This window comes from Alligator sinensis, unplaced genomic scaffold (assembly GCF_000455745.1).
Source record: "Alligator sinensis unplaced genomic scaffold, ASM45574v1 scaffold61_1, whole genome shotgun sequence".
NCBI classification, from domain to species: domain Eukaryota; kingdom Metazoa; phylum Chordata; order Crocodylia; family Alligatoridae; genus Alligator; species Alligator sinensis.
In genome coordinates, this window is record NW_005841986.1 from 2,272,342 (window position 1) to 2,300,099 (window position 27,758).

Below are 27,758 nucleotides of genomic sequence, written 5' to 3' on the forward strand. Positions count from 1 at the left end.
CCACACTGAAGCACCCTTGTGCTCCAGCCAGCCAGGGCAATGTCTACACGTGCACTGCTGCAAAGCAAAAAAACTCCATGGCAGGATAGTAGTTGTAAATTAGTACTATCCTGTAAATACAAGTACTATCCTGATGCAGAGTTAATTCATTTACTCTAGCCTAATAGGGGTGCATGTGTAGGCACACGTTTACTGCAGAGCTAATTAGTCTACTCCGCAGTAAGTGTCTTGTGTTGAAATGCCTGCAGAGTGATAGCCATATGGAGAGCTCTCCTGTGGGGTTTCCTGAAGCACAGTGAGTCCGTTCACACACAGGGCTTTCCCCTGAGTGGAGACATATCTGTAGGCTCTCTTATAGCCTGAAGTTGTGATCAGCAGAAAAGCCTGAAGCAGAGTAAGCATGTCACGTTAAACACTTAGTGGAGCGGTATCTTGTCCAGGGAAGGGACTGAGGCAAGACATGTTTCATTAGGAGTCCCTGTTAGTGCTCTACATTTCTTCTATTACCACCAGACGAGGTCCAGAATTGCCACGGGACAATCCAGCAGGATAAGAAAAAATCCCTAATGCCCCTACTACTATTTAACATGTTGCTAGCATAGTGTCATTTGCAAGGTTTACTTTCCCCACTACCTGTTTATGACTGCAAACTCAACTAAAAACATCCTCCTAAAACCAGCAAGAGTCAAACCACCGGAGAGGAAATCCATGCTGGATGAAAGCATCTTTGTTCCAACATTTTGCACAAGGGAAATGAGAATTTTTGTTTATAAGCAGTCTTTTACTCTCCCTTTCCCCCATTTTATATAAAGGCTTGATGGGTTTTTTTCAGCCCAGCACATCATTTCCTGTGTGACCTGGGTCAGGGGTGTATTTCTGTACTTCTCACGCGCTAAATTTAGGCTCTTTGCAGGAAACATCAGAGATTTAAATTTGTCTTTCGCCATGGCAGCAGCACAGTGAAGAGGAACCGAGGCCACAAGTGCTTCACCATAGTACATCTGCACATAGTACATCTGTATAAATATAGGTCTGGTGTAGACACTGTACAACAGACCTCAGGGAGCGAGAAACTCAGCAGCCACAAAGTTGTTGCTTTAGTTTGAAAATATTCTAGATATATGAGAAGCTCCAGATCCCCACGGGTCTCAAACCAACATTTTACTTCTACTCATCACTATCTGATTCTCTGCAGAGTGCCTCAAGCCTGGTTCTTATTTCTCTTAAAGGGGTTTAATGGCTCGTGCTAAAAGGTTAATCCGACAGCACCAGTGAGCTTCACATCTGACCTCCAGCAGTGAGACCTTCCCTCCTGCTTCTCCAGCTGTGAGGTTCTCCTGAGCACAGAGTTACAAGGGTTAGTTTGGAGATGGAGACAAATATCTGCTTCATGCAGGACCCAAGACATTCTCCTATGGCTCTGGCCAATTGCCCCTCTCTCTCCTGTCACTCCCTCCCCACTTTTTATAGCAAGCCTGGGTGTAATGGCATGGGGAACGGTGTAGTTACAAACTTGGGTAGTTACTCAGCAGCTCATTGCAAATGGGTTCCTCTCTCTCACCTGGGACTTGTGTAAGCTATTAACATCCTTGCCCAGCCACCCTATATGTCTGTGTCCCACAACTCCCTTGTCCCTGGAGAGGCAGGCCTGCGCAGCTGTCTACAGAGGTGAGACAGTGATTTGTGCTTCAATCTTCTTTTGAAGGTCTGCTTAATGGCAAGCTGGATAATGAACTCCTGCCAGAAGGCATCACCTTCAGGGTAGTAGGATCAAACCTATCTTCTGTGTCTGCCATATACCATATATGGGTCAAGTGGGGAGGTGCAATAATATGGGAATGATGGTAATCTGCTGTAGGATGGAACAACCAATGCTACCCATGCCGCCAACCAGGGCTGCATCTTCCTCTTCCGAAAGGAGAACAATGAAAACAGTACACCCAAGTTGAAGAGCTCTACTTGATTAAAACATTAAAAGCTCGTACGCTCATCCAAGACTTTCTCTCTCTCTCCTACCTGAAGGTCAGTAGTGGCTGAACATTCACTATGGTCAGGTCTCAGATGATTGCAGGCCATGCAGCTTGCTCTACCTGACACTCCTAAATGCAACCTGCTCCAAGCAGCAGCATTAACAAGGTCTAGAAGGAGCCTTGTTTGGATGCAGGCAGATACCCCAGGTTACCTCTATGAAAGATAAGACAGACACAATGGAGGGAGTCAGACTGCAGCATTGCTGCAAAAACCAAGTTTGCCAGCCACCAGTGTGCTCTGCTCTCTCCCTTAGTTACAGCACTTGTACCTGCCCTGACCTCATTACAAATGCACTACATGATTTGTATTAAATTTTGAGATTAAGATCTACCCCTTTGGCATCAGCTTATTGTGACTGGGTTCATTTCATAGTTTTTTCGGTGAGTTCCCTCTTCTCATGCATCATCTGCTTATGTGAAGAGCCCAAACAGTTATCTCTTGGCATCTGCCGTCTTACAGTTTTATGTCTTGGAGGAAGTTTTTCTTTTTCTTTTACAAAGAATGGTCAATGATTTCATCCAGAGCAGACATGGAAAACTGCCATGCAAATATATTCACCCACGCACAAAATCCACTCCCCTGGACATTACCATTATGACTATACAAAAGACTAATAATAGTACGGTAAGAATAACAGAATAACAGCAGTCACAGAGCTGTTGCCTTTCAGGGAAGAGGACTCTTTCAACATCCTCTTTTTATCTTAGATTCTCCTCACCATTTTATTACATCCCCTTTAAAAACAAACTCAATATTTGGCTTGAGACGCTGAACAATTGCCAATGTTTTTGCAATGCAACATCTGTATAAATTACATCTGTTGCTTGTCACCACCACAGTCAGACTAGTGCATAGTACAAAAATATATTCTGAGTTGCATAAAAAACAGCTAACACACTGGTGGAGTAGAGAGACACTTTCACAGCATGTGCTTTCCAGTTCCTACCCATTCTCTTTCCTCCCTGATGCTGGGTAAACCAGGCCTGAATTAGCTGCCATGAAAGGTGGAAATCTCTCACGTCAAAGTCCATTGCCTCGATAAGGCTTTTAAGCTGCCCCAGAGACTTGTGCATAGAGGACAAGTGTTTCTCAGATGTCTTGGCTAAAGAGACTCTTTGTGAAGCCCGTTTGTATGCTCTATAGGAACGTGCACCGTGTATTCATTGATCAGAGCAGATGTGTTCCTCAGCATCTCGTGAAACGTATCCACCGTCTTTTGGTAAATGTCTCTGTGAAGCACAAATGATCGGAAAAGGTTGAGGGGCTCAGCCTTCTGGAATATCCCCGGGAAACCTAGCTCCTCTGGCACCTTACGATTTCCAATGAAGAAGTGGCATAGCTTCTTTTCCTGCAGGCTTTTCTCCAGGAATTTCAGCATGTCTTGCAGCCTGGCTTCCAGGTTTTCCGGGGCCCAGTCCTGATGGGGACGGGTCTGTAGCAAATGCAGCATTGCTGTTTTCAGGTGGTAGTTTGTGAGGCCGCTTGGACCCGAGAGGCTACATTGCTTTTCGTGCAGGAAGGAGAGGATCTGAAGGCAGCTGAGGTGGCAGGCATTGGCAGGCAGTGTTTTGGAGAGGGAATGGATGAACCGTCTCTCATACACTGCGAAAGTAAGAAACCAGTAAGTGTTGGAGGAGGGATCAGCTGTCAGGCCGCTGCGGGGAAAGTGGGAGATGAAGTAGACATCAGAGTCTTCGCATTGCACCACGGGCGTGATGTTGAAGGCGATGGACTTTCCAGACCTGAATTTTATCTTCAGGGCACCTGGGGAGTCCAAGAGGCTGAAGGTGAGATCAAATTCGTACTTGTGGGATATTCTGTTCCAGGCCTTGGTGATGGCAATCTGGAACCACTTCATCACCTGGTCAGCATCCAGATACTGGGTGTTGTTAAAGCAGAGCAGGTCCTCCCTCTCGCTGTTGTGCCTGGTCTGGCTGGCTTGGCTATGGAGGAGGCACAACATGTCTTCACCCAGCTTAGTCTTGTCGCAGATACAGCCTGCCACATCCTCATCCCTCCGGCAAACCTTGATGGTACCGTAGCCTTGCTTATCTGGGGGGATGGAGTCCCCAGAGCACCACACCTGCGACTGGAAACGGTAGGGCTCTGGGGGGGTAAAAGGCACAATCAAGTCGCACACATATGGCTTGCGCACCCTCCAGTTTTCATACATGCTCCCTACCCCTATGCACTCCTCCACCTCCATGTCAGCATCCCGGTTACACACGCTCCGTAGGGCTTCCAACAAGTCGTCTGCAAAACCTTCCACCATCTCCCGCATCCGGGCCATCTCGCCAGTGACACCCACGATGCACCTCTCATAGAAGTTGGCCAAGGTGGCCTTATTTGGCAGGGCCACCCCCTTAAATGCTTTCCCCAGGATGGCCATGTCATCCTCCTCACCGGCCCAGTCCTGCCAGTTCCCATCCTGGAAATCTTGCCTCCAGAGCTCAATCAGTAGGAAGACAACCATGGACATGGCGCTCCACAAGTCCCAACGCAGAGCATCCTCTTCGAGCTTCTCCTCCAGCTTAGGGGCCTCTTCCAAAGCCTTCTGGGCGGACTCCTGCCCTGCCATCTCCTGCTCCAAGCGTAGCTGCTCCAGCCGGAGGTTCTCCTCACGCTCCTTCATCCTCTGGATGATTTCCTCCGTGTCCTCGGGGACAGTAGCATTTTCTTTGGGGAAGAGGAGTGGGTGGTTGACGATAGCTGTTATCACCACCAGGCACACTCGGAAGATCCCTGTGGGCATGGCAATTCCTTTCCTGCAAGAGAGAGAGGCAGCATGGTCAGAAATGAAATAAAATCATTAATACAACCACCCTTTATCTTTTTTCCAAGTCTGATATTGTCGCCTGCAACTGGGAGTTCATGAACAAATGCCTCAGCCCACGAGGTTCCCTGCCAGAGTGCTGAGGGATATGTAGCTGTAATGAGGAGAAAAGCAATAGATTGCAGTAGCAGTCCCGGTCAAGGGCCTACTTGAACCTAGCAGATGCAGTGCTAGGCTGGCTAGGTCACAGCAGTTCCTGTAGCTCATTGCATATGAGAGAACGGCATGATGATTAGCACTGTGGCTGGTACTTCTGACTCCCCAACCAGGATGACTAGCTGGATTGACCAGTGACAGCCTTTGCATAAGCCCAGATCAGGGTTCAAACTCACAACTCTGGAGTCATAGTGAGAAACCACTTTAATATCATCATAAATCATAGCCTGTCCAAGAAGGATGAGCAAGAGGATCCAGCTACAGCCACCCATGCTTCTGTTGTTCTTCACCCAATGTGATTGCTATTTGGGCATTAGTAGGCCCTCCCCATCCCACCCACAGGGAAGTGGGTGGAAACAGTGCCCTCCCCTCCTTTAGGAAGACCCCTTCCCATCTGAGAACCAGGTACAAAGGGCAGACAAAGAAGTGCTGGCAAGCGGCACCCCCTCCCTTTTCTGCAAGCATCCACTGCCACCCCAAAATGCATGTACAGCTTCAGTGCCAGGTGTGAGGCCGACAGCTTAGAGGCACAGCCATGGGAGGGGTATTGCCGTTTGAAGCACCCTCCATGGGAGGCATGCCAATGGCCTGTGGATATCTTCACAATCAAGCACTGGTCATTCACATCTGGACTGAGACCATGGTTACAGAGTTTAGTGCCTCCAGGAGGGAGGCCCCTAACAAACTTTTCCAACTCATTTGAAGTACCAAAGCATCAAAATACAGCAGGGCTCATGCTATGACACATCCCTTCCCAGTATACTGGCACTGGCATATGATAGCCCCTGAGAAAGTACAGGATCTGCCACATTGCACCTTTTCACTGGCCTTGCTTTAACCCAAAGACGGATGGTTTCAAATGCATCATGCTACTTAAATTCTGTGCTTGCGAGGCTACTAATCTGGACAATCCATGAATACGCCTCCCTGCCTGGATCTAAACAAACACCTCCCACACACATCCAGAGCCACGGTCCCAGCCAGCTTGCTCTTTTTTGAAGTGCCAAGGGCATCAATGCAGAAGTGATTCTGGAGTACGTCCCACTGCCAGACGTGTGCCGCCGCTCGTCTATGTGCAGCAGCATGCCAGTGTGAGCTGCTGCATGTTACCTCCTCCTCGTCTTGGCATGGCTGAGAGACCTCAAATGATTCTGAGCGGGCTTGTTTGTTTTATTCATGATACAGTATTGGGTTCCCAACCCACGTGCACGGCCAGTGCCCTTGGATGTTATTAGTTTCACACACGAATGTACCAAGACTCTGTTAAAAGAAGGTAACCTCTAGCTCTGCTGGGCACAATCCTATTGCTGCCAGGGCATCTACCCAGCACTGTTTAGGTCTCTTGGGCCACATCCACATGAGCAGGGGCGTGTGTTTGCAGCAGCATATATAGTAATGGCACGAATTTGTGCTGCTACTTTGTGCCGCAGTGCATGCCTCTTCTTGTGGGCTTTGCACCGGGGCACATTGCCCTGCTGCTCCATGGTGGGTGGGAGAGGTGGGTGCTGGCTGGGGTGTGCCTTCCTCCACATGCCTTACCGGCTGGATGGGCTGTAGTGTGCCTCGAGATGGGGGAGCAGGCAGCCCTGGGCTGGCTGCTCCCCTGTCTCCACGTGCCTCAGCCCAGGGGCTCCACTGCAGGGCCCCCATGCTGGGCACATGCAGCTCCCATCTCGGGGCACGCTGCACCCCAGCTAGCCAGGGAGCAGCTGGCTGGGGCACAAGGTGCCCAGGGCTGCCTGCTCCCCCATCTCCACGTCTGTCCCGGCACACACCATTTGGGTGCGCTTTGAGCTGCTTTTTGATTCAGGGTTTTTTTGCTCCTGGGAAATCCCGGTAGCAAATTTTGCCCTGGCGCTGCAAATTAGTAGCACTGTGCAGAGTTAAATGTGCTAGGCTTATGGTTTGTGGCACTGCAAAGGGGTTTGTGGCACCACCAGCTGCATGTGCCGGCACATCTGGATCTGGCCCTGGAGTTTTGTTTTAGCATAAGCTGTGCTCCAGCTGTTGAGGCTGCCAGGGTGACATTTTATTTGCTTGGAAGTTGGTTTCTATCGGTGCTTAAATGTCTTAAAGTCCCTTCCATGGTAAGACCATCCAAAGATGATGACTTTGCCAGTAACTTGAGCTTCACAGTACTCTGAAGAGAGCTGCAGGGTGAAGGGGGTCAGTTTTGGGTCTGGGCACACAGGAGAGTTTGGGAAGGGCTTGGTGCTTTTAGTTTCACGTGGAACATTTTGAAAGAGACCCCTCATACATGTGGGCACACAAGAGAAGGGTGTGCCCAGAAAAAAAGATACTTGCTATGAAAATGTAATTGTGGTGAAAATAAGTGAAAAAAAAAAATCAAGCAAAACCAGAGGGAATGAACTAGGTCATAAAACAACTAGTGTAGCTCTACATAGGTATTATGGTGAGCCCATCACCATTGCTTTTAGGCAACCGTAGTAGCCTCTTCTTTGGCATGACAGGCTTTCTTTATGTACAGTTCACGAGCCGCCTATCTTTATGGTTCCTCAGGTCATAAATCCATCCCATAGAGGGAACCTACTATCAGCCTTACACCGTACACCTTAGTCACTGAGCTTTATGACAGCAGAGAAAACACAGCCCGGAGAGCTGTCCCAGCCCCATGAGCACAGGCCAAGGTTGACAAGGACAATCTCCATTAGACGTTAGAAGTACGGGCCTCTGGAGATGCATCCCGTCCAGCAGCAAACACAATCACAGACACGCCATTCAGATCACCGCAACCTTTCAAGCTGTAAGACAATAACCTTCCATTGCAAATATACAGTCGCTCTTCCACCCGCAGAGACTGTCTATACTTAGGTGATACCATCTCTTACTAAGATTCTGCTAGAATACTGTAACACGGCACCTCTACACGTGTGCTTGACTGCTCATTAGATGAATTTAATGCACAGTAAAGTGTTACTGTCTGCATGTGCGCAGTAGATTAATTTACTCCAGCACAGGATAGTAATTATTGCACTTAAATGCATGTGTAATCAATGTCAGGATTAGTTTACTCCAGCTCAGATTGAGCCAGAGTATATTCAGCTGCATTAATTGCACGTGTAGACATGCCCACAGGCTACCATTGCAGCTCCACTCACTGTGAGCACCCTTGTTGGTAATTTAGCCAGATGGAGCTAAGCACTGTTGTGGGTTTGTGCACAGTAGTCTTACCCCTCTTGAGATCACATATTGCTTTACCAGAAAATACAGTGAAAATGTGCTAAATAGCCTTTTTGTTTGAGACCTGGCCCATGTCCTTCATTAAGGCATCAAATAATTAGTACCTGACTCACTGCAAGCTTTTGAGGGCGGGGACCTTGTCGTTGCGTATTTCTTGAGCCCTCCACGGTTGAACCAGCACTAATTGGTAACCAGTGGCCTCTGTTGAAGAGTGGGCTGGGCTGGGAATAGCAAGTAGGGGAGGGCTGCAAAATAAAAGGGGCATTTGCAGAACTACGCAAAGGAAGTTTACACAATACTCAAGACAATGCCACGGGGCCCTTCCCTCTCAGCGTCAGTACTTTCACTTGTGTTGCACCTTCTTTTGCACAATACACACCCATGCGGCTTCTGGGGGGAAAATAACGTTTGTCCCAGAATATCCTTATTTCTGCACCTCCCATTAATTAACCAGCTGCAGGTCTGGGAGCTCCCGTTATTCTGTGAGATTCATGCCCTAGTGTGGTTTAAAAATAATCAGGGGTCACCTTGTAACTTAAGGGTTTTTTATCTGTTTGCAAGGGATGGGCAGGAAATGCTGCTGAGTTCCTTTTTTCAGCACTGTGCTGTGTTCATTTTAAGATTAAAAATAACATAGTCATATGCCAGAGCCTGGGTGTCTGTCTTTACAGGCTGTTTGCAAGGTCTGCAGTATTAGCATTGGTATATTTGACTAACCTACTATTACGATTCTTAGTCCTGGGGCAGTTATAACAGCAGAATGGTGCTGTATATCAGGAACTGCTCAACTTGTGCATGTCACTGTTTTACCAATGTCATTTAATTCATATTTATGCAAGGGGGGGATTGCATTGTTTTCACTTTACCGGCATAATTAAAGCAGCACAACTTTCTAGCACAGTTCAGACCTCAGATTACAAGCATTCCAGACTATAGTGGGATGTCTGGCTTTGATTATACCACAGCTTATTGTAGGATGGCATGAGTATCCCAGTCCTGCACCTCTTCATGTGCAACTCCTGTGGCTAGTATGGAGAGAGAACTATAGGTGAGGCTAGAAGCGCTACCTGTTAGTAAGACCGCTCAGTGCTTCCCACAAGATACTGGTGTATTCACCAGCTTTTAGCATTGCCACATTTCAATCATTTAAGCTGAAATGGTTAGTGTTCACCTCAGATTAAATTTTTTTGTGGGGGAGGAGTTCAGTCAAAATGGTTTAGCTTCTGAGAATGAAGATAAGGAACAATGCATTGTTTTCTTATGTTAAGAAATTCTGGTAATCCATTTTGGGACAGCTTTAACCAGGGGTTTGAACCACGGATTAAGAATTTCACTAGGGAGGCTGCCTGTCTGTCAGAAATATGTCTTTTAATATGTCCATGTTAAAAAAAACAACTTGCCCAATATAGCCATTTCCAAAACACCGCAGCTGCAGAAGCTCAGTGGAGACTTCTTACATTTTAACATCTAAAATCTGCAAAAAGTCCATCTGAACCGAGCACGTTTCAGCCCCTCACAGCTCTACGGACTGACTAGACTCACCGCTGCCAGATCTTAAATATGAAATTATTGTATTGGCAACTCAAAATTATTGTATTTGCTGAAAAACTATCACACGCTGAAAAAATTATGCAAACAAGTATGCAAATAAGTCTTCCTACTTACTTTATATTGCTCACTATAAGTTGCCTTGCCAGTGAGTGAAAACTGGGTCTCAAAGCTGAAGCATTTCTTTATTTCAAGGGAACAAGTCATAAGAAAGTACTGACAGCAGATCAAAAGTTGGTTAAGACTTGGGAGTGACTTGGGTTTTGAGTAAGCTGCATCAATGAGCTGCCTCAAAAATTATCATATGTTTTGAACACTTTTACTATTATTGATTGTACATTGTACAGGGGTTGAAGTTATTGTGCAGATACAATAATTACTGTACACCTGCCAGCATGGACTAGACGGCACGTAGATCAGCCCCACAAAGTGACTGAGCGTGCTTCAACCCAGGCTTTTTACAGTAGAACCAGGTTTCTCCAGATTGGAGTGGGGCTAAACTGAGAGCACACATTATTCCCATTTTTTTTCCAGAAAGATTAAGACCCAAAAGATCCACTGATGTTGAGTGCCCTCTTGGAGACGCCCAGAAAATGAGGCTTAGCGGCCACTTAGGGAAAGGCTAGTGCAAGGCAGCCTCCTTCACTAAACAGCCTTGATTCATCCCCAGTACAGGTCCAGCCTGCACAGGGAATGAGGCAGGGGTCCTGCAGGAAAAAAGAAAAGCACAAGGGTGGAGGTAAGGATGCTTGTGCAATGGTAATGCTGGAATTTCCTAGTAAGTAAGGGCTTGATTTTGCCAACGTAATACCCTATTGGGGGTAGTTCGGGCACGGTATGATTATACTTCAGTCTTTAAAGCATCCTGCAGAGGAAGACAGACAGACACCGATAAGTTCATATCACAGACGTGGAAGCCGCAGCATAGCAAAGGGAAGTAACTTATCCAAGGTCAGAAGGGCAGAGGCAGATGTCCCACGCCTTGGTCCTGAGCTCTCACTCCTGAGCCTTTTGGGCCCAACAGAGATGCAGGATGCTTGACAGAGCTAGAGACATTCCTCTATGCACACCACAGAAAGCAAGGGAGTATGGGCATTTGTCAGGTAAAAACATCGTTCCTGCTCCACACCTAGGCAGAGCATCAGTCGCGGCAAAAACGGAGGGGGCTTTTGTGATGTGAACCTTAGACTCAATTCGTCTTTTGTGCAAATCCCACGGAGACAGATTGGACCAGCGATACTAGCAACCAGGACTCAGGCTTGGAGAAGGGCTCCCAGCATGAAACCCAAATGGGCTGCCTAGGTGCCGGTGCCTGTCACTGTAGTATTTAGACCACGGACTGAGTTGGTGAGCATGTTTGTGGGAATGGTTTACAGAAGAGGTTGTTACCTTGCTGGGCTGTTTGCTCTCGGCCTCCTCCAGCTACCCGCATCAGGAACACATGCTGACCTTGCTGACACGAGTTTTATTTAGCGCTGTTGTGCATGCTGCGGCGGTGCAGATGGGTGCTACAGTCTCCTCTGGTTACAGCTGGCTAACTTTCCGCTAAGCCGAGGCTTCCTTCCAGACCCCTGGCTTGAGCTACCCTCTTCCATACCATGGCATCAGAGCTCCTCTCATCTGGAAGGGCACAGGCACACGAGCCGGGTTCAGTCACTGCAAAACCCGGTGCTGTAGCGAGACCTGATCAAACAGCCTACACACAGGAAGCTTCAGCAACGTGGGAGCTCCCTTTGTACTTCCTGCCGTGCAACGGCTGCAACGTGGCCCCCAACCACCTACTAAACATCTTCCTGTCTATGCAGAGAAGGTGGGTGTGGTGGTGGAGGGAGAGGTCAGGTGCCTAGATGAAAGCCTGAATATAGGACTGTGGAGCTGGCTGGCTGGCTGGAAGCTATTTGAGCCTTCTCCCAGCAGATGCAGCAGCTCTGCTGTTTGCCCAACTTTGCAGACAGACAGACAGACAGACAGACACGAGGCAAAGCTGCTAAGGAGCAAGACTGATTTGTGGAGCTGAAAGGACCTGTTGCCTAAAGTTGCAGCCCTTGCACCCATGGCTCCGTCACCTCTCAACCTCCAAAACCCACGATGTTTCTGCACACCCCCTTTCTGCTAATGGCTTTTTTCTCCGGGAGCTGCTCAAAATATGCGCTGCTTTGTCTTGATTTACGTTTTGTGTCAAGGGAAGCTGAGTGACCTTCGGCTCGTGTTCAGCGGTAGAGAGAAGAATTAGTACACAATACAAAACTGAACACGAGGCAAGTTAAGAAGTGAAACTCTCAAATGTTGCCCAGCAACAGACTAAGTTGGAACAAAACCTCATTCACGACACCATTGAGTGGGTCCCTGAAATCAGATTAAAGATGAATAATAGTGGCGATTGCATTGTCTTCTGTTCTGATGCACTAGAAAGACCCAAGATGTTTAGGAAGGTTGTTTTATTAAAGCAAGGTGGGAACTTTGTAAGTGCAAAGTTTTTAACTGAGAAATGCCATTTTGTCAAACCCAAGACTTCATAGAGACATACCACTCCAATGAAACTATCACCTGGAAGATGTCTCAGGTTGAGAAGGGATTTGCTGGTTAAAACTAGGGAAGGAGACTCCAGAATAGCTGAAGGTCTAGTAGAGACAACACCCTGCGTGATTCAGACTAAAGACCTGTGCTCCCATATCCCAGCTAACCCCCTCCGGCTTGCAGCTATTCTTGGATTTCTTTTCTTTTTATGAGACATGTTAAAACCTTAAAATTTGCCGTAAATCATAACTCTTGTTTTCTGGCCAGAACAGATTAGTCTTTTTTTAGGCATTTTCTTTATGGAAGGGTCCAAAAATAAATTAGGCCTACTGAAGTCTAAAATAAATGCACACAAAAGGAAGAAATTTGCACACGGTGCTTCAAAGCTCAGGGTTGGGGTTTTTTTCCTTAAGGAAAGTGGAACTTGAACCAGTAAAGTCTGAGAAGTGGTTTTCTCGGTGGTGAGCGTGCATCATACAACAGAGTGGAATCGGGCCAGAATGGACGGCTAGTTCCCTCCCCGTTCGCCCACCTCTGCTCTATCAAGCACCCAATACATGCAACTTGTTAAGCATTGGCAGGTCTTCTAAGAGATCACGTGGCATTTTGCTGTGGCTCTAGAATAGGGTGGTCATTGGTCCCGTTTTATACTGGACCATCCTGTTTTTAAATCCTCTGTCCCCAGGCCGTTTCTAAACGAGCAAAAAGTCCTCTTTTTCAGTTCACCGGTGGAAATACATGTCAATCATTTGTCGTTATGATTTTATTGGCTGTGCCTACAGGTAGGAAGTGCAGACAGGAGGAGCAGGGTTCCCAGCCAGCTGGGGAGGGAGGTGGCTTTTTTACGGTGGTGGCCCCACCCCTTGCTACTGATTGGCTAAGGAGGGGCAGCCCTGCCCCTTGTTGCTGATTGGTTGAGGGGGGCCATCCCCTCCTGCCCCCTCACCAAGCGGATGTCCTGTATTCTGGGGATAGGTTGGTGGCCACCCTACTCTGGGGCATGAATTCAAGCCTTGCTTGAGTTGTGCTTTGCATGGCCCCAGACGAAGAGGGGTAGCTGGTCATTCTGGTGTAATGAGAGCCACGTCACTGCCTTGTGTGCGCCTGGTAAAGAAAGCAGCATCCAGCAATGACACTGGCCCAACGGGGTGTCAAGGTAGAGGTGGACATTTCACCTTCTTGGGAAGGGAAGGGAGTCACTTGTCTATGGCCTGAGCTGACGATCCCCTAGGTGAATTATAAAATCATAGAAAATGAGGGCTGGAAGGGACCTCAGGAGGTCACATCTAGTCCAACCCCCTGCTCCAAGTAGGACCAATTCGTGCCAAATATAAGCTTTCATCAAGAACAGCACAGGTTTGATGGCCATAGAAACTTTCTATAGGTGAACAAAAGATTAACTATTGCAGCACTGTCTTCTGAGTTTGCAAGCACCCTCCAGAGCCTCTGTAGTTGCTCACGGTCTTGACCAGCTGCAGGGAAAAAGATGAAGTTATGCCTAACCATTCTCCTTGCTGTTATTCACAACCCAGTGGGGGGCTGCGAATTGCTGAAATGCACATCTGTATCATGCTTCAGCTTTTGAGGAAAGCTTGAAGCACACTCTGGGGCAGATGAGTCCAGACTCCACCAAACAGAGTAGCAGTTTCAAGCTCCCATTGCCTAACCATCTCTCATGCCAGGCAGGAGGTGCAAGTCTGAGGGGGGAGATGGAGGAGGGTGCTGAGGGTGGGAAAAGACACACAGGGCACGTCTACATGAGACTTTTGCCATGCAGTAGACTAGACTAATTATCAGCACAGTAAACATCGTGCATCTATACATTCACCTCTATTAGGCTGGAGTAAGCGAATTTACTCTACAGCAGCGCATGTGTAGATGCTGCACCAGCTGGCTGGGGCATGAGGGTATGTCAATGTGGGGGCTGTCCACTGGCTAGCCCCACATGGGCACACTGAAGCACCCCCATGCCCCAGCTGGGCCCTCTGCAGCATGTTGAGGCAAGGGGGGCAGCCCCCAGGCCCCCTGCCAGTTGGTGCTGCTCCAACCCAGCTCAACGTGCTGCAGTCCCAGGTGCACGGGAAGATGCAGGAAGACCTAGGAGCAATAAACTCCTTATTCATGTGCACTAATTGCATGTGTAGATGTGCCCGCAGAGAAGTATTTCTCCTTTCCAGCAGCCAGGAATGGAGCTTCAAAGTTAGACACCTGTTGGCTTATGCAAAGGCAGAGAGTATAGCTATACTCCTACTCAACATCAGTTCTGAGGGTCACTAACTAGCGCAAACCCTGTGTGCTGCCCCTCTTCATCTATGGGTTACCCCGTTGCAGCAGGATAGCAGGCACACAGAAGAGATGACTAGTAAGCAGACCGATTGCTAGAAGGGCTCCATCTGGCAGTCAGTCTGCTCACCATTTCTCTTTCCTTTTCTGGGGGGCACCAATTCATGGCAGTAGTGATGGGAAGAGGAGTACAGAAGAACTGGAAGCCAAGTGCTGGCAGACTTCCAGCTGTCCTTGGATGAATGCTGAGCACCTTGCAAGGAGAGAGAGGCTAGAGGGGAGCTCAACCTCAGGCTCTGATGCTAAGGATAGCTTCCAGCAATAGTCAGTGTGGAAGGTCAGTGGGTCTCAGCTAGAGGGCTGCCCTGAGGACAGGAGCTAGTAATAACACCCCCCCAGATCCCAGTAGCTGCTAGTATGATAGTCTGTACCATGGCTGAGCAAGAAACAGGTTTATGAATATTTTTCAAATGTTTCTTTTTCTGCATTAGGAGGAACTCAAGACCTTCCACAGGTTCCTCGGTGAAAAATCACAGCATTCATGTCTGCAGAAAACCCACTTACATCAACCGGGCAGGCGATACCTGGGTTTAAATCAACATTGCATGGCCTAGTTTGGAGGAGGGACTGAAACCCAGGTCTCCTACACCCCAGGTGAATGCCATAGTCACTGGGATACAAGTCAACCTCTCTCTGGCCAAGTGAACGTTTATTTATACGAGTGCAACAGCTCCAAAAAAGACCCACTGCAGAACCTCTTATCTCATGGTAATTAGTGCACTCACAGGGTGCATCTACACAAGATGTTTACTGCAGAGCAGGCTAATTAGCCCCGAAGTAAATGTCTCAAGTCTACACACGTGCCCCTATTAGGCTGCAAGAAACTAATTAACTGTGCAGCAGGGCTGCCTGCCAGATAGTCCCGCAATGGAGCATCCTTGTGCCCCAGCCAGGCCCTCTGTAACATGCTGAGCTGGGCCAGAAAAGCCCCGGGCTGGCAGGCGGATCCCCTGGCCCCTGTGCCAGCCAGCGCTGCTCTAACCCAGCTCAACATGCTGCGCTCTTGGGTGCACGTGTAAATGGTACACCTGGGAGCTTCCCAGGACTAATAAAATCTGGCGCAAGTTTATTGCTCCGCATTAATTACACGTGTAGACATCCCCACAGGGTGGTAGTTCAGGCAGAGCATTTTAACCCAGCTTTCCTGAAGCCCAGGTGAGTGCCCTAATCACTTGGTCATGCTCATTTTGGAGTTCTCTCTGGTTCTGACCAGAAATCCCCTTGTAGATTTGAGAAACCCTTTGTGATGATGAAGGTTTTGCCAGCACGTTCCATGAATAATTTTAGTTTCAAATAACCAAAGTCCAAATTTTGCTGGAACATTTCTGGGTGGCTTTAGGTGAGCTTGTTTTCAGACTCTCACCCTGGGCCTTTGCCAGGAAATAATTTCCACACCCACCTCCTGTCTCTACCTCCGAGCTAGGAGATTTAAAACTTTCCACCTACTAAACCCCTGGTGCATTCTTCCAAGCTCTGATTAGAGAATCATTATCAGACTGGAACTAGCTTGTAGAGCTGCATCCTGCTGAGATGTCTCACAAAAGCTGCTATATTTTAAGAGCGGGCACAACAAGTCTTATCAGTGGGAACTCTCCACTTAAGAGCTAAGGCTGTGCCGTGGCAAATCAGTCCAGCACCTCACAAAGGTCTTGGGATAGGTGTGGTTGCACTGGTAGCATGTATTCTGGTTCTGGGTGGTACGCCCAAACATACTTAAAACTCAATATTTACATACACACTTTCCCACTTTGCCTACACCTGCCAGCTGGATCAGTCAAGGCAAAGCAGTACACATAGCATGGCTTCAGCTTCAATTTAAGGTGGCTTTTAATACAGACCCCATTAGAATGAGGATTTCCCAAGTTAATCCATGCTGTAAAGGACTGCTTTCAAGATAGGTTAGTTAAAAACAAATGTCAGCTCGAAGAGAGTATCCCTGTAGGACAGACCCGTTTGAGACAACAATAAGTTTTAGTAGGTGAAACAACTATCAGATCTTTTGAACTGCTCCATAAACAGTCTCTTTACAAAGTTCTCCCGTGTCCACAGCTGGGGAAATGGAGGAACAGATATTTTAAGTGACTTACCCAAGGGTACTACCCCTCAATGAAATAGGGGTAATTCACTGTGGTGCAGATTCCATTTACTGCAAGGTAAGAGCATGCATACAAGCATTTACTGGTGCTAATACATGGTAAAACCCTGCCTTCTTTCCCTGATAATGTTGTTTATGGAGTAAAAGGTAAGGTGTCCATGCACTAAATTGCTAAAGGACCCAGTTTGCAGGCCTGCTAACTGGAGGTGTTATTTTCAGACTAGCTAGTTTGTTCCCCTGTGAAACACTAGAACGATTTGCACGAAAACAGGCTTCTGGAGGCTCCACACCACCAGAAACAAAGAGATGTCATTGAATCTTATGTGGCCACTTCCCCATCTCACTGAGACACTGGGAGGGTTATAAAGCTAAAGCATCACAGACTCTAGAGTATGTGAAGAGCTGAACACAGGGGACCACAGTTGCTCAGCAGCTCTGCTGTAGATTGTCTTATTTTTTTTCCTATGAGAATTAAACAAACAGAGTAAGAAAAGAAAAGAAAAGAAAAAGAAGAGGGATCCCTGTAGGGTTAAAGTCATCTTAAAAGAGATCCCAAACATTAAAGACCCTATGTATTATAATGGGGGTGGGGAGGGAAAGATGTGCTAAGTGGCATGCCCAAGGTCACCTTGAATGTCTGTGGCAAAGAGGAACTTGAACCTGGATCTGGCATCTTCACTGATGGCCCAACCTCCCTCTCCCCTTCCCTTTTCGACTCCCACTTGGACTGCAACACGCGTTCTGCAAACAGGACAAGATTTACAAAAGACAGGAAAGACTCATTCCCCAACCCCTCCACTCTTTGCATTTACATCACAGCAGAGGTCAGAGCATTGCCTGGGAAACTCCACCCCTGATTATTAGCTCGCTCTGCGTAACTACCTGACAAGGGCCCTGGCCTGATGGCTATTGTTTTGCTGTTTGACTGAGAGCGTGTTGCCTTTCATGGAGCCTATACATCCTGCCTAAATCTCAATGCCAAAGCAAGCAGTCACGTGGCCAGTGTTGGATGTCCTGCTCCCGAGCTCTGCTGTGGAAATTAGGAAGTGATATTTTTATTCCTCTAGCCACAGAATCAGGTATTTGCAAGGAAGAGCCGATGTTCAATGCAGTCCCTTCCTTCCCTAAACAGACTGATTCTGGTGAAACCTCCACCAGCCAAACCGGTTCAAATGTCTGCACTCGAGGTGGACGCAACCGAGTCCAGATGGCTCAGCTCCAGGCAGAGCCTTTTTTCAGATGATGCAGGGCCAGTGTTTCGCTTACAGAGCCAGGACTCTGTAGTGGTTCGGATTTGGAGAAAAAATAAAGCCTGTATCAGAGAGATGGCTGGCTTCCTTTTCACACACTTGTGCCATTTGGCTCAAACTCTAAGAAAAGTGCTACTAACTGAATGATCAGTCTTATCACAGGCTGGTGGTGGGGGGTGGTTCATCCTGGTATTTTTAAATCACCGCTCGCCACGCACTGGAGGGCAAAAGCTCCAGTCTGTTCTCCTGTGCCATCACCTTCATCCTCTATCGAGCGAAGAGCCCCTAATCCTGGGCTGGGCTCCATCACATCGGGCACTGCACAGATCAGGAACAAGGAGGCAGACACCGCGCCAAAAAGAGCTCGCAATCCAAGCGTCAGACCAGACAGACAACAGATGGAGCCAGACAGACAGACAGGAAGGGTGCAAGGACGCAGCGAGACAATGCTGGTCAGCACGACAGCGGCCGTCTCGGCAGGCCATCTGCCTAATCACTGTGGCTTTGTCTGGCAGTAAGAATCAGTTAGCTGCATTAGTCTCGAATCAGGTGGGAGGCAGGACAGATATGCACCTTGCAGACTAACTAAATTCAACATATAGAGAGCAAGCTTTTGTGAACCAGAAGGGACCATGCCAGCCAGCTTTGTTTCTGGAAAGGGGCCTTCTGAAAATGGCTCGAAGCAGCTCAGTAAGGCTTTTACAGCACGTGAGCATGTTGCCTGCCAATGCTTCCCACAATAGACGTGCAGAGGGAAGTGTGCACGCAGCTGCCACCTGCCCTACCACCTACCAAGCGGCCGTCGACACCACATAGCTGGGGAACAAGCTGAACTGGTGTTAAAGTCAAACAAACCGGACCTACGGATGAAGAGACTAGTTGGAACAGAGCCAGCAAGAAATCTTCTGACCCATCAACCCGGACGGCTCCCCTCCTTCGGTGACCAGCACCGGACAGAAGTGATCACTGCAGTCATTCCCACCTCCTGCGATCTTTCATCGGCACAGATGGAAGCAGATCACAGACATCCCTTCCCTGTTTTATTGGGTGGTCTGTGAAGGTGCATCTCTACCCTGCCTTCCGACTAATAACAATAGTCACAGGGAGGGAGCCGTGTCATGGTGCACACACGCCCTGCCCCCAGGTTATGACCACACTGGGATCTGCTGAGGGCATTTCTCCCATGTTGATGTGACATCCACTTCCTCCCCGCCCTGCGGGCAGCGACGCATGACATATCCTGCATGACGCGTCATCTCGTGGCAGAGGAAGGGATGAGCCGAGCACGTGCAGAATATGCAATTATCTGCAGGTATCTCCCCGCATACATACACAATGGACAGAAGGGTCACCCGAGCTCAGGTGGCCCAATGATTTCGCTTTCTAGTTTTCTTAGCCAACAGTGCATAAGCAAGTGGGACGGGTTATCCAGAGAGGTGCCGGCAACTCTATCCTTGGAGGTGTTTAAGATCTGGTGTTGCAGGGCACTAAGGTGTCCTGCTCCTTTTAAGGGCTGGAACTACTAGGGAGAGAGCCCTAGCAGTCAATGGGGAGCGCCAGCTGCTGGTCATCAGGGCAGCCAGAACGAGCTAGTTGGCCCACACCTGCCAGCCATCCGCTGACCAGAAGAAGCAGGGCCTGGCTCGTATATAAACCCCAGGGCAGAGGCCAAGACGGCAGTTCCCTGCCAGCAGCCAAGCAGGAAGGAGCTCTCTCAGAGCAAGCAAAGGGGAGAGGCCTGAGTGCAAGTGCAACTTCTGGTACTGTTGAGGGACGGAGCACGCCCTGTGTGGCTCGAATTATGTTATAGCCTTGATGTTGATTTCTGTTTATAGGACAGTGGTTTGGGTGAGGCTATTTGGGGAAGGAGGATGCCTCACTGGGGGCCCACTGCAGCGTGGGGACTCTGGCACCAGCGAGGGCGCGGCATTTGGGGTGCACTGACCCCGGCACCAGCAAGGGCGTGACACTAGGGACTGTAGAGAGCCCAGAGAGGACAAGGGGGCCAATACATACCAAGGCCTAGACCGAACAATGTCAGTGCTATCTGTGAGGCTTGGGGCGTGGTAAGGGGCGGTTGGAGCCACGCATGTAGCCCGTAAGGCTGGGGTGTCTGGTGACATCTGTTTTGAAGCAGGACCCACAAGGGGTTGGGGAACCCACGGGGTTCAGAGAGTCCATCAAACTGTGTCCAAGAGGACTTAACGGCAGCCTCTCTATACTATAAATCCATTAAGACGTGGCGGGTGAGAACGGAGGGTGCCCAGGGGGCCAAACTGGCACGGTTGAGGGGCCTTAGGGGTAACACAGCCATCCTTAGGGACCCTGTCCCATGGCACCTGGCTAGATGAAGCTTTGTCATCCAAGGCTGGGATGATATAGCTGGGGCTGGTCCTGCTTTGAGTAGGGGGATGGACTAGACATGACCCCCTGAGGTCCTTTCCCACCCTATTTTCTATGGTCATACCTGTGTTGAGGTGGGGCAGTCTTTGGCAGAGGGGTTAACCTCCCATCACTGGATCTGTAGCATGATGAACCTTATCCTTTCTACTACTACCCTTCTCCCAACATGCTCCCTCAATTAACACTTAACAAAGGAGGAAAAAAAAAAAAAGTAAACCAGTGAAAGTTAGATGTCCATAATCTATTACCTCACCAACAACACTTACCCTCTCACTTCCCTGGCTACATGGCCAGATTTTTCCCAATCTACCATCCAAGGCCAATTTTTCCTTTTTGAAGTGTTTTTAAAGTTTTTTTTTATTTTTAATTATATCACACACACATGCACACACTTAAGGAAGTTCCTACACTGATTGGGGATTTTAAGATCACATTGGTCATCTCTGCATGAAAGGCCTGATTCAAAGCTGGGTGAAATCACTGCAAAGATGCTCGTTGTCATCCCGGGGGTTTGGTTCGTAACAAAAGCAGGGAATCAGCACTACAGTGGTCTGAGAGTTTCTACATTATATTTAGCCCTGAACTGGGGACATGACAGCAGTGTTAGATCAGCGTGCACCAATTCTGAAGTTTGGTTAAACAGGACTCACAATGAAAGGTGGGACTGGCAGCTTGCAAGTCACTGGACTCTCATTTTGATAACCATTTACAGCTGTTGCTCCACATTCATTTGACCTTTAGGGTTATTACACTGAATATCATAGCAAGAATCACGACTACAGGAAACAAAGACTTTACTCTGCCACCTGAAACCCCAGTTTTCACATGGTACAAAAACACCCCGAGAAGCGTCTCCCCTATCTTACAATCCGGTCAAGATCAGATCATTGAAGTCCTGTCACAACTGACATGAAGGGTATACGTAGGGAGAAGCAAGTGAGCCATTCTTCACGCAGGGCAGCTGCATCAACCCCCCGTGTAATGAGGTGCAGGTCTCAGGGGCTGGATCCCAGCTGCAAAGGGTGAAGGGGATAATAGCCTACTTGCTGCAGGACACTGGCTCAGCTGACAGAGATGATGGGCTGGGCTCAGAGGAAGTTAAAAGCTCCCAGGAAGGGAAACTGGGCAGAAAGAAGAAGAGGAGTGCTTAGAGAGAAGCACAGGGACTGTGTTACTCCTCCAGGTCTGATGGAAGACCAGAGATTTGATTTGTGTTTATTCTTTGTACCTATACCTGTTGTGTTTGCTGTTGTGAGATGCTTTCCACATGTATGGTAAACGGACTGGCTTTTGTGAACAAACTGGCTCCTGAGCCTGCTTAGGGGAGTGTTAACCTGCTACACCCCCTTTCACAAAAATGCAAGTTCCTGAGTGGAAGATAAGGCCCCAATAGTGTATTATCTATTTAACTTCTCAACAGCTGGGCAGAACCATGTAAGCACTTCCAGAAGCAGAGAGCTCTTTCAAGGACTGTTCATAAATGCAAACTAAGCAAGCTGCACATGTATGTGCATGCACACATACACTGGCTGAAAAGTGTATTTTGCTGATCTCTGCTTTTAAACCAGCATCATCTGTAGAAGCCAGATGATAAAACAAGTAGACTTGCTGATACAGAAGGTGTCTAATCCCTGTGTAGCTAATACAGCTTCTTGCTTCTGCACCCGAGGCCATCAACTCCTAGGTAATCTCAGCTGGAGTAAAGACAAACCTATTGCAAAAGGTCCCAGCTTATCTGGGAAAACTTGAAGATTTTCCCCTTTTGCATTCAGTTTTCTCCTCTTCCCCAAGAAATGCTTCCATTTTCCCTTCCATGACTGTTACAAAATTTAATGCTGGAAAAGGAAGGTCTGGAAGGAAATCTTAGTAGGGTAAGAGATGCAACATGCATTGCCGTGGAAAAAAGCACTGAGTCCAAGGTTGTGCAAGTGTTTGGGCTCTCTCGGGCCACGTGTTTCTCATTTGGGACATGTGTGTGGCCAACGGGAAAGCTTGTTTCCTTTATAAAATGAGAATGCAACAAAGGAGGGCTTTGTTCGGGAGCCAAGTGACAGGCCAGTGCTGCATTTAAAAGCTAATTGCAGTGCCATGGGAGTTAAGAGTCACTGCTTCAGGGCCCCCACTAGTGGGCATGAAATCCTCACTGCCCAAACAGCCTATGTGCTCGGCTAGGGAGAAAATGCAATTGTACAACTCTGGGCAGGAGGTGAGAATACAGCAGTCTGAATGCATGGAGGGCTGAGCCAGGGATCCAACTCCAGAAGCCTTGGTGATGCTGATCAAGCCCCTTTTGCCTTAGCGTTTCCTTCAATAATTGCTCTGGAATTAGATACATAAGCAACTCCATTTCTGAGACACCGAAGTAGCTATTGGATCTTCTTCTTTTGCATACTTTATTTCCCCTCTATGCATCATTAATGTTGCAGAGCCACACCTGCTTTGTCGCTGATGCTTGCCAGGTCCTCATCCTGGGGACATGGGTATGCACACATGTGAGCTATTGGGTGCATCTCCTCTTTGGAATCGCCAAATCGAGTTGGGCTGGACATGCACAACTTCCAGTAACATTTTATCTTTCTGAGGAAATCCCAGCCAACTGATTGTGCTGCAGTCCTTTAGGTGAGGCCTTAAGGAAAGCTTCTCAGCTGATGTTAATGCACAGAATATCACTGTCCCTTTACCAACTGAAGATCAGCTGGGCCCTAAATATATACACCTCAGAGCTATTTGTGTAAGGAGCTAAGCTGAAGTCTCCCCCCTCCAGCCACAGGCTGTGACTTCACAAGCAGTGCTATTTTGGTAGTTTCTCATGTTCTAGAAAACACTTTTTAAAGGGTCAGTATTTAAATGGCTAATTTCCAGTTGACATCAATGGGAGTCAGGCAGCTAAACCCCTTGAGGATCCTGGCCTAAATGATTTAGGAGCTCAAGTCTTTGCTTTTGATGTGGGTGGGATTACCTTGGATGCATACACGTGCAGCCCTCCACAGATAGAGCCATACTGAGAACCACAGAATAAATCAGTACTCCAATGTCAAGCCAGTAAGCCTGCACATGTGCCATTCATTCTGCCCCTGGTACCCACAGATGAGATGTTTTACTTGATCGTATCCTGCAATAGTCATCCAGTCTTGGGTACAGCCTCACATACTCATGTGACATCTTGTCACACTTCTTTCCTCTTCATCATGGTCCACTGGTTCTCTGCTGAGAAGCCTTTATAGCCTCTTTTATTCTCTGCAGATCAGTTTTTGAACCTGATGAGCACTGACTCCCCCACATATTAGTAATTGCATGGGGTTTGCTTTCCGCATTTGATTTGCAGCTCTGTAGCATCCCACCATCCACTGTAACACTGGTGCCCCAACCTTCTGGCCCCAAGGGCTGGATGAATGACATGGGGTCACTCCACAGGCTGGATACCAGGTGGGGTAGGCACATAGGGTTGGTCCAGGGATGCAATCCTGCATGCCCAGATCCAGCCACACACTGGCCCGAACCCATGCATCCAGAATCAGCCATGCTCTGGTACAATTAGGTGTACAGGGCAACATTATCTGGCCCTCTGGGCTCCCCATGGGTCAAGAAGTTTGGAAGCGCCAACTAGTGCTGTCACTGCTTTGCTCCCCTGCCACCAAGTTTCCATATCACTGGGAAGCCCCCACAAGCCAGATGACAATTGGTAGGCTAAGTCTGGCCCATGGGTTGTGGGTTATTCAGGAGAAGAGGCAGAATTCACAGATCTGAGGACTTGGGTTAGCTCATGCATAGCTGGAAGCACATTCATTACAACACCATACCCTACACGTACAACTCATGACGGCAAACACTGTATTTATATCTGGTGCCCATCATGACTCTACAGGTTAGAAACTGTACTGAGAGCGCCCAAATTCTGCAGAAATTAGTATTTGGCCTCTATTCTTGCCAGGGAAAACATCCTGCCTGCTAACCAAGTAGACTTTTCCAAGTATGTGTATGGCAACTTAGGGCAGAAAATGTTCAGTCACTGCCCATGTTGAAAAAGTATCTTTGCCCCTTACTAACATTTCGCTGAGATGAGTAATATGCTGGTTCAACCAGAGGAAAAAAAACCCCTACCTCTGAAAAGGCGTAATAATTAAAATGATGGGGAGGAAAAAAAAATGTTGGCCCTAGCTGCATGTGGGAGGAGGGCCAGAGGCCAAATCTCATGGCTTTGATCTTGGCAGGTTGGAAGATCATGGAAAAATGCTTTGCTAGCACCAAACAGCCATATTAACCAAAGGGCGGGGGCAGACCCATGTACAGATGTGAATCCAGCACCAAGCAGCCAGCCACGAGCAGCCCCCGAGAGCACCAACCTTCCCCTCTCTTCTAAACCCACAATCGAAGGCCGCTTCCAAAATGAGGCCATTACAGAAAATCATTATTGATACGCCAAGTGGGCTCTGCCAATTCAACCCAACCCACGCTAAGGGTTAGATCAGGGAAAGGATTGTTACTGAAAACCAAGCCTGTGATGTCTTCCTTATAGCCTGGTATTTTAGAGAGTTACTTATGGTCATGGTTGACCATTCGCAAAGGAAAGCTCTTCAAGTGACGCTTACTTTTTCTAGATCACCTTAACTCGGGAAACTAAAAGGCTGCTTGCAGATCTCTAGACAAGCCCTTTGAGGCCAGGTTCCCGGGGGAGGCCCTGCCATTCACTTCCCTCTTGCTTCAGGGGTCTGCTGGTCTCTGAGACATGGCCTAACACCCACCTACTTTATTGAGGCCTTTGCCTCCAGGATGCGATTTCAAGGCAGGGTTGCCTTTACAGCTTTGTTCATCAGGTCTGGGTTGGGACAGCTGAGCGTTGCACTCAGAATCCAGGGATGCAGCAACATATAAAGTGCTTTCTCTGCAGTTTCCCCATCCTGGCACGCTCTCCTCCAGCTGCCCTGCTCTTGGCTACCCGCCTCCTTTCCTATACCCTATGCTGAAGAAGCATGTGGGCAGAGCACTTTGCTTGTACAGCTGAGCTGGCATCTTGGGTGTTTGGCTAGATGTGGAACAGGCGTCCCGGCATCCCAGGGCAGCACCTCCACCCAGAACACACCCTGTACCTACACACCAGGATCTCCACCTTCCCGCACCACCCAGCAATTATCTGTGGTGCTGGAAAGTATGCAGCCCACAGCACGCACAATGCTGCACTATTTAAAGGGACGCACGGACATAAATCAAGACGGAGGAGATTTGGGTCCCTAACTGCGAGAGCAATTAAGCACAAGGACAAATTGTCTACAGAGCTTGTGCAATGTCACTAGAGGTATTAAAGTGCAAGTTAGATAGACACTTTCCTGGATTTGTTAGATCCTGCCTGGAGCAGGGAGAGATCCCATCCAGCCCTTTTGCTGGAATAATAAAAACAAGGGGTTTCCCTTAGGCTATTTTAAGGGTAGGGGTGTTCGTGCCTCTCCAGCCCTTCCCCTTGCTCCACATACGTCACAGCCCCCAAACCTACAGCCTATACTCCTCTGGTCTTGAGCAGTAGCGAGTGCAGGACAGGATACATCACTAGTGGAAGGATCTGCATGGTTTCTGTCGCAGAGCAGCCCCCTCTGCCCTGTACAGGAGCCTCTCTTAGGATTGCCCTTTTACAGCAAGGCTGGCTTTACAGGACTACCGCAGTTAGGAGTGTGGGAATAGGGAGTCATACCTCCAAACCACAAAGCTACGTCAGCAGAAACCTGGGTTTGGATGCAGTTCATACTGGCAGGAGAGTGCTATGGCCAAGCTCACTTGCTCTTTTAGACAACTGAGAGTATTTTTTGCTAGTATAAGTTGTATCTCCATTATGAGCAGCCCCTCATAAACGCAGTAATGTTCTTATAAAAATACAGTCCTCGCTGCCAACTCGTACGTTGCAATCCCCTAGGAATCTAAAACAGTCTGACAAAAAAATGTTGTTAGTGGTAAACCCCAGCCAGCCCTGTGTGACTTGAACCAAAATTTAAGCTTTCAGAGCATGCCATTCACATTGTTACCATCTAACACCATCTGTGGGCTCCTCCACGCGTTTTGTATAGACTAGGCACGGAGGATGAGACGTTATGCACTGGCACTTGGAGCCTGCTGAGGTTTATGCGTGTGCTTAGCTTTGTGCGTGGCAAATAAACTGGCTTCGGGCTGGTGACTCGCAGGCATGCTTCACCACATGCACTGAGTTTGCAAGATGGGGTCCCACTGGCTGTTGAGGGGAATGGAAATGAAAAGACTTGATGGTTTGGTCTATGCTGGGAAACTCTGGCTGGTTGAGTCACATCTGTTTGGGGTGTGATTCACTATGATATTTTTTATATATTAGTTCGGTCAGAACGATACTGAATGCAAGTGCTTTTGTCTGTAAAACTTAATGCATTTAGGGAATGGGCATAAGTTATATCAGCAAAAGCACTTTTTGGCTGGTAAAAGCTGCATCTTTCTGCTAGAAAAGTTTGCCATTATAACTGCACTACTGTCCCTATCCCAGCAAATCTTCTCTACTGCAGGCCACAGACATGGTAGCTGGGAATTGAGAAACGCCGTCCATAAACCTGCATCCTTTAAAAGACCAGCAAGCAGCAGCAGCAGCCTCACCCCTTCTCAGACCCTCGCCTCGGACACAACTAACCCCTTGCACAAAAAAGCGTGACAGGGCAGGCGTGTCGAGAGATGCGGAAGGAAAACCTATGCTGACACAGGCCGGTGTTGAAAACATGGCTTACGACACACCGGTCTGTAACCAGCAATAAATATGGAGGGCTTGTATTTGCGGCAGGTCCTGAACACTCGGCCTGTGCCCTGAGCAGTGCTTAAATATGGAAGGCAACGTATTTTTTTTAGCCTCGCTGACCACCTGATGGGCTGCTCACCCCCTTCCAGAGAGCAGATACATGGCCAGCAACTGTAGCCAAATGCACAGTGTCCAGGAGCAGGGAAGAGTTCACACCAAAGTCTTTTTTGTGGGGGGAAGATTTGATACAGACCTCAAATCGCAGCACGGAAGAGGAGCAAATGGTTGCATGCAGCAGACTCAGGAAGGCTGAAGCTGAACTTCCTCCGGGCTGGCAGCACGTGCTGCAACCCCCCCCCCTGCTCCCCAGAGCTGCCCCCGCACGCAGCTCCCTGCCTGCTCCCATCTGCTGGGAGGGGGCTGCTTTTCCCCCCCAAAACCCCAGCTTGCTCCAAGACCCCCATATCCCTTCCCACTGCTGGAGGCTCAGCCTGGCCCGTGCCCCCAGCCCCATGCACTTACCGGGCCCGCGGGCGATCAGCGGGGCGATGGGCAGGGGCAGCGCCGGGCTGCTCGGGGCAGCATGGTCCCCTGCGCTGCCGGCCTCCTGCCGCACTCACTTCCTCTGCGTACATTTTTTCT

At 48.5% G+C, this 27,758-nt stretch overlaps 1 protein-coding gene across 1 annotated transcript; it reads right to left on the minus strand.

Moving 5' to 3' along the window:
- ITPRIP (inositol 1,4,5-trisphosphate receptor interacting protein) lies at window positions 1-27,752 on the minus strand. Its single transcript, XM_006021303.3, has 2 exons — window positions 27,639-27,752; window positions 1-4,796 (listed from the first exon to the last, which is right to left on the minus strand). Exons 1-2 carry the CDS (start codon window positions 27,749-27,751, stop codon window positions 3,134-3,136), a joined length of 1,776 nt encoding a protein of 591 aa, XP_006021365.2. The 5' UTR covers window position 27,752; the 3' UTR covers window positions 1-3,133.
- Window positions 27,753-27,758: the final 6 nt, after the last annotated feature.

Bases quoted from the DNA above. Each gene is read 5' to 3' on its own strand.
- ITPRIP (XM_006021303.3), bottom strand. From the start codon at position 27,751: ATGTACGCAGAGGAAGTGAGTGCGGCAGGAGGCCGGCAGCGCAGGGGA. The intron at 4,797-27,638 runs GTAAGTGCATGG...TCTCTCTTGCAG, and splicing joins GCTGATCGCCCGCGGGCCCG to GAAAGGAATTGCCATGCCCA.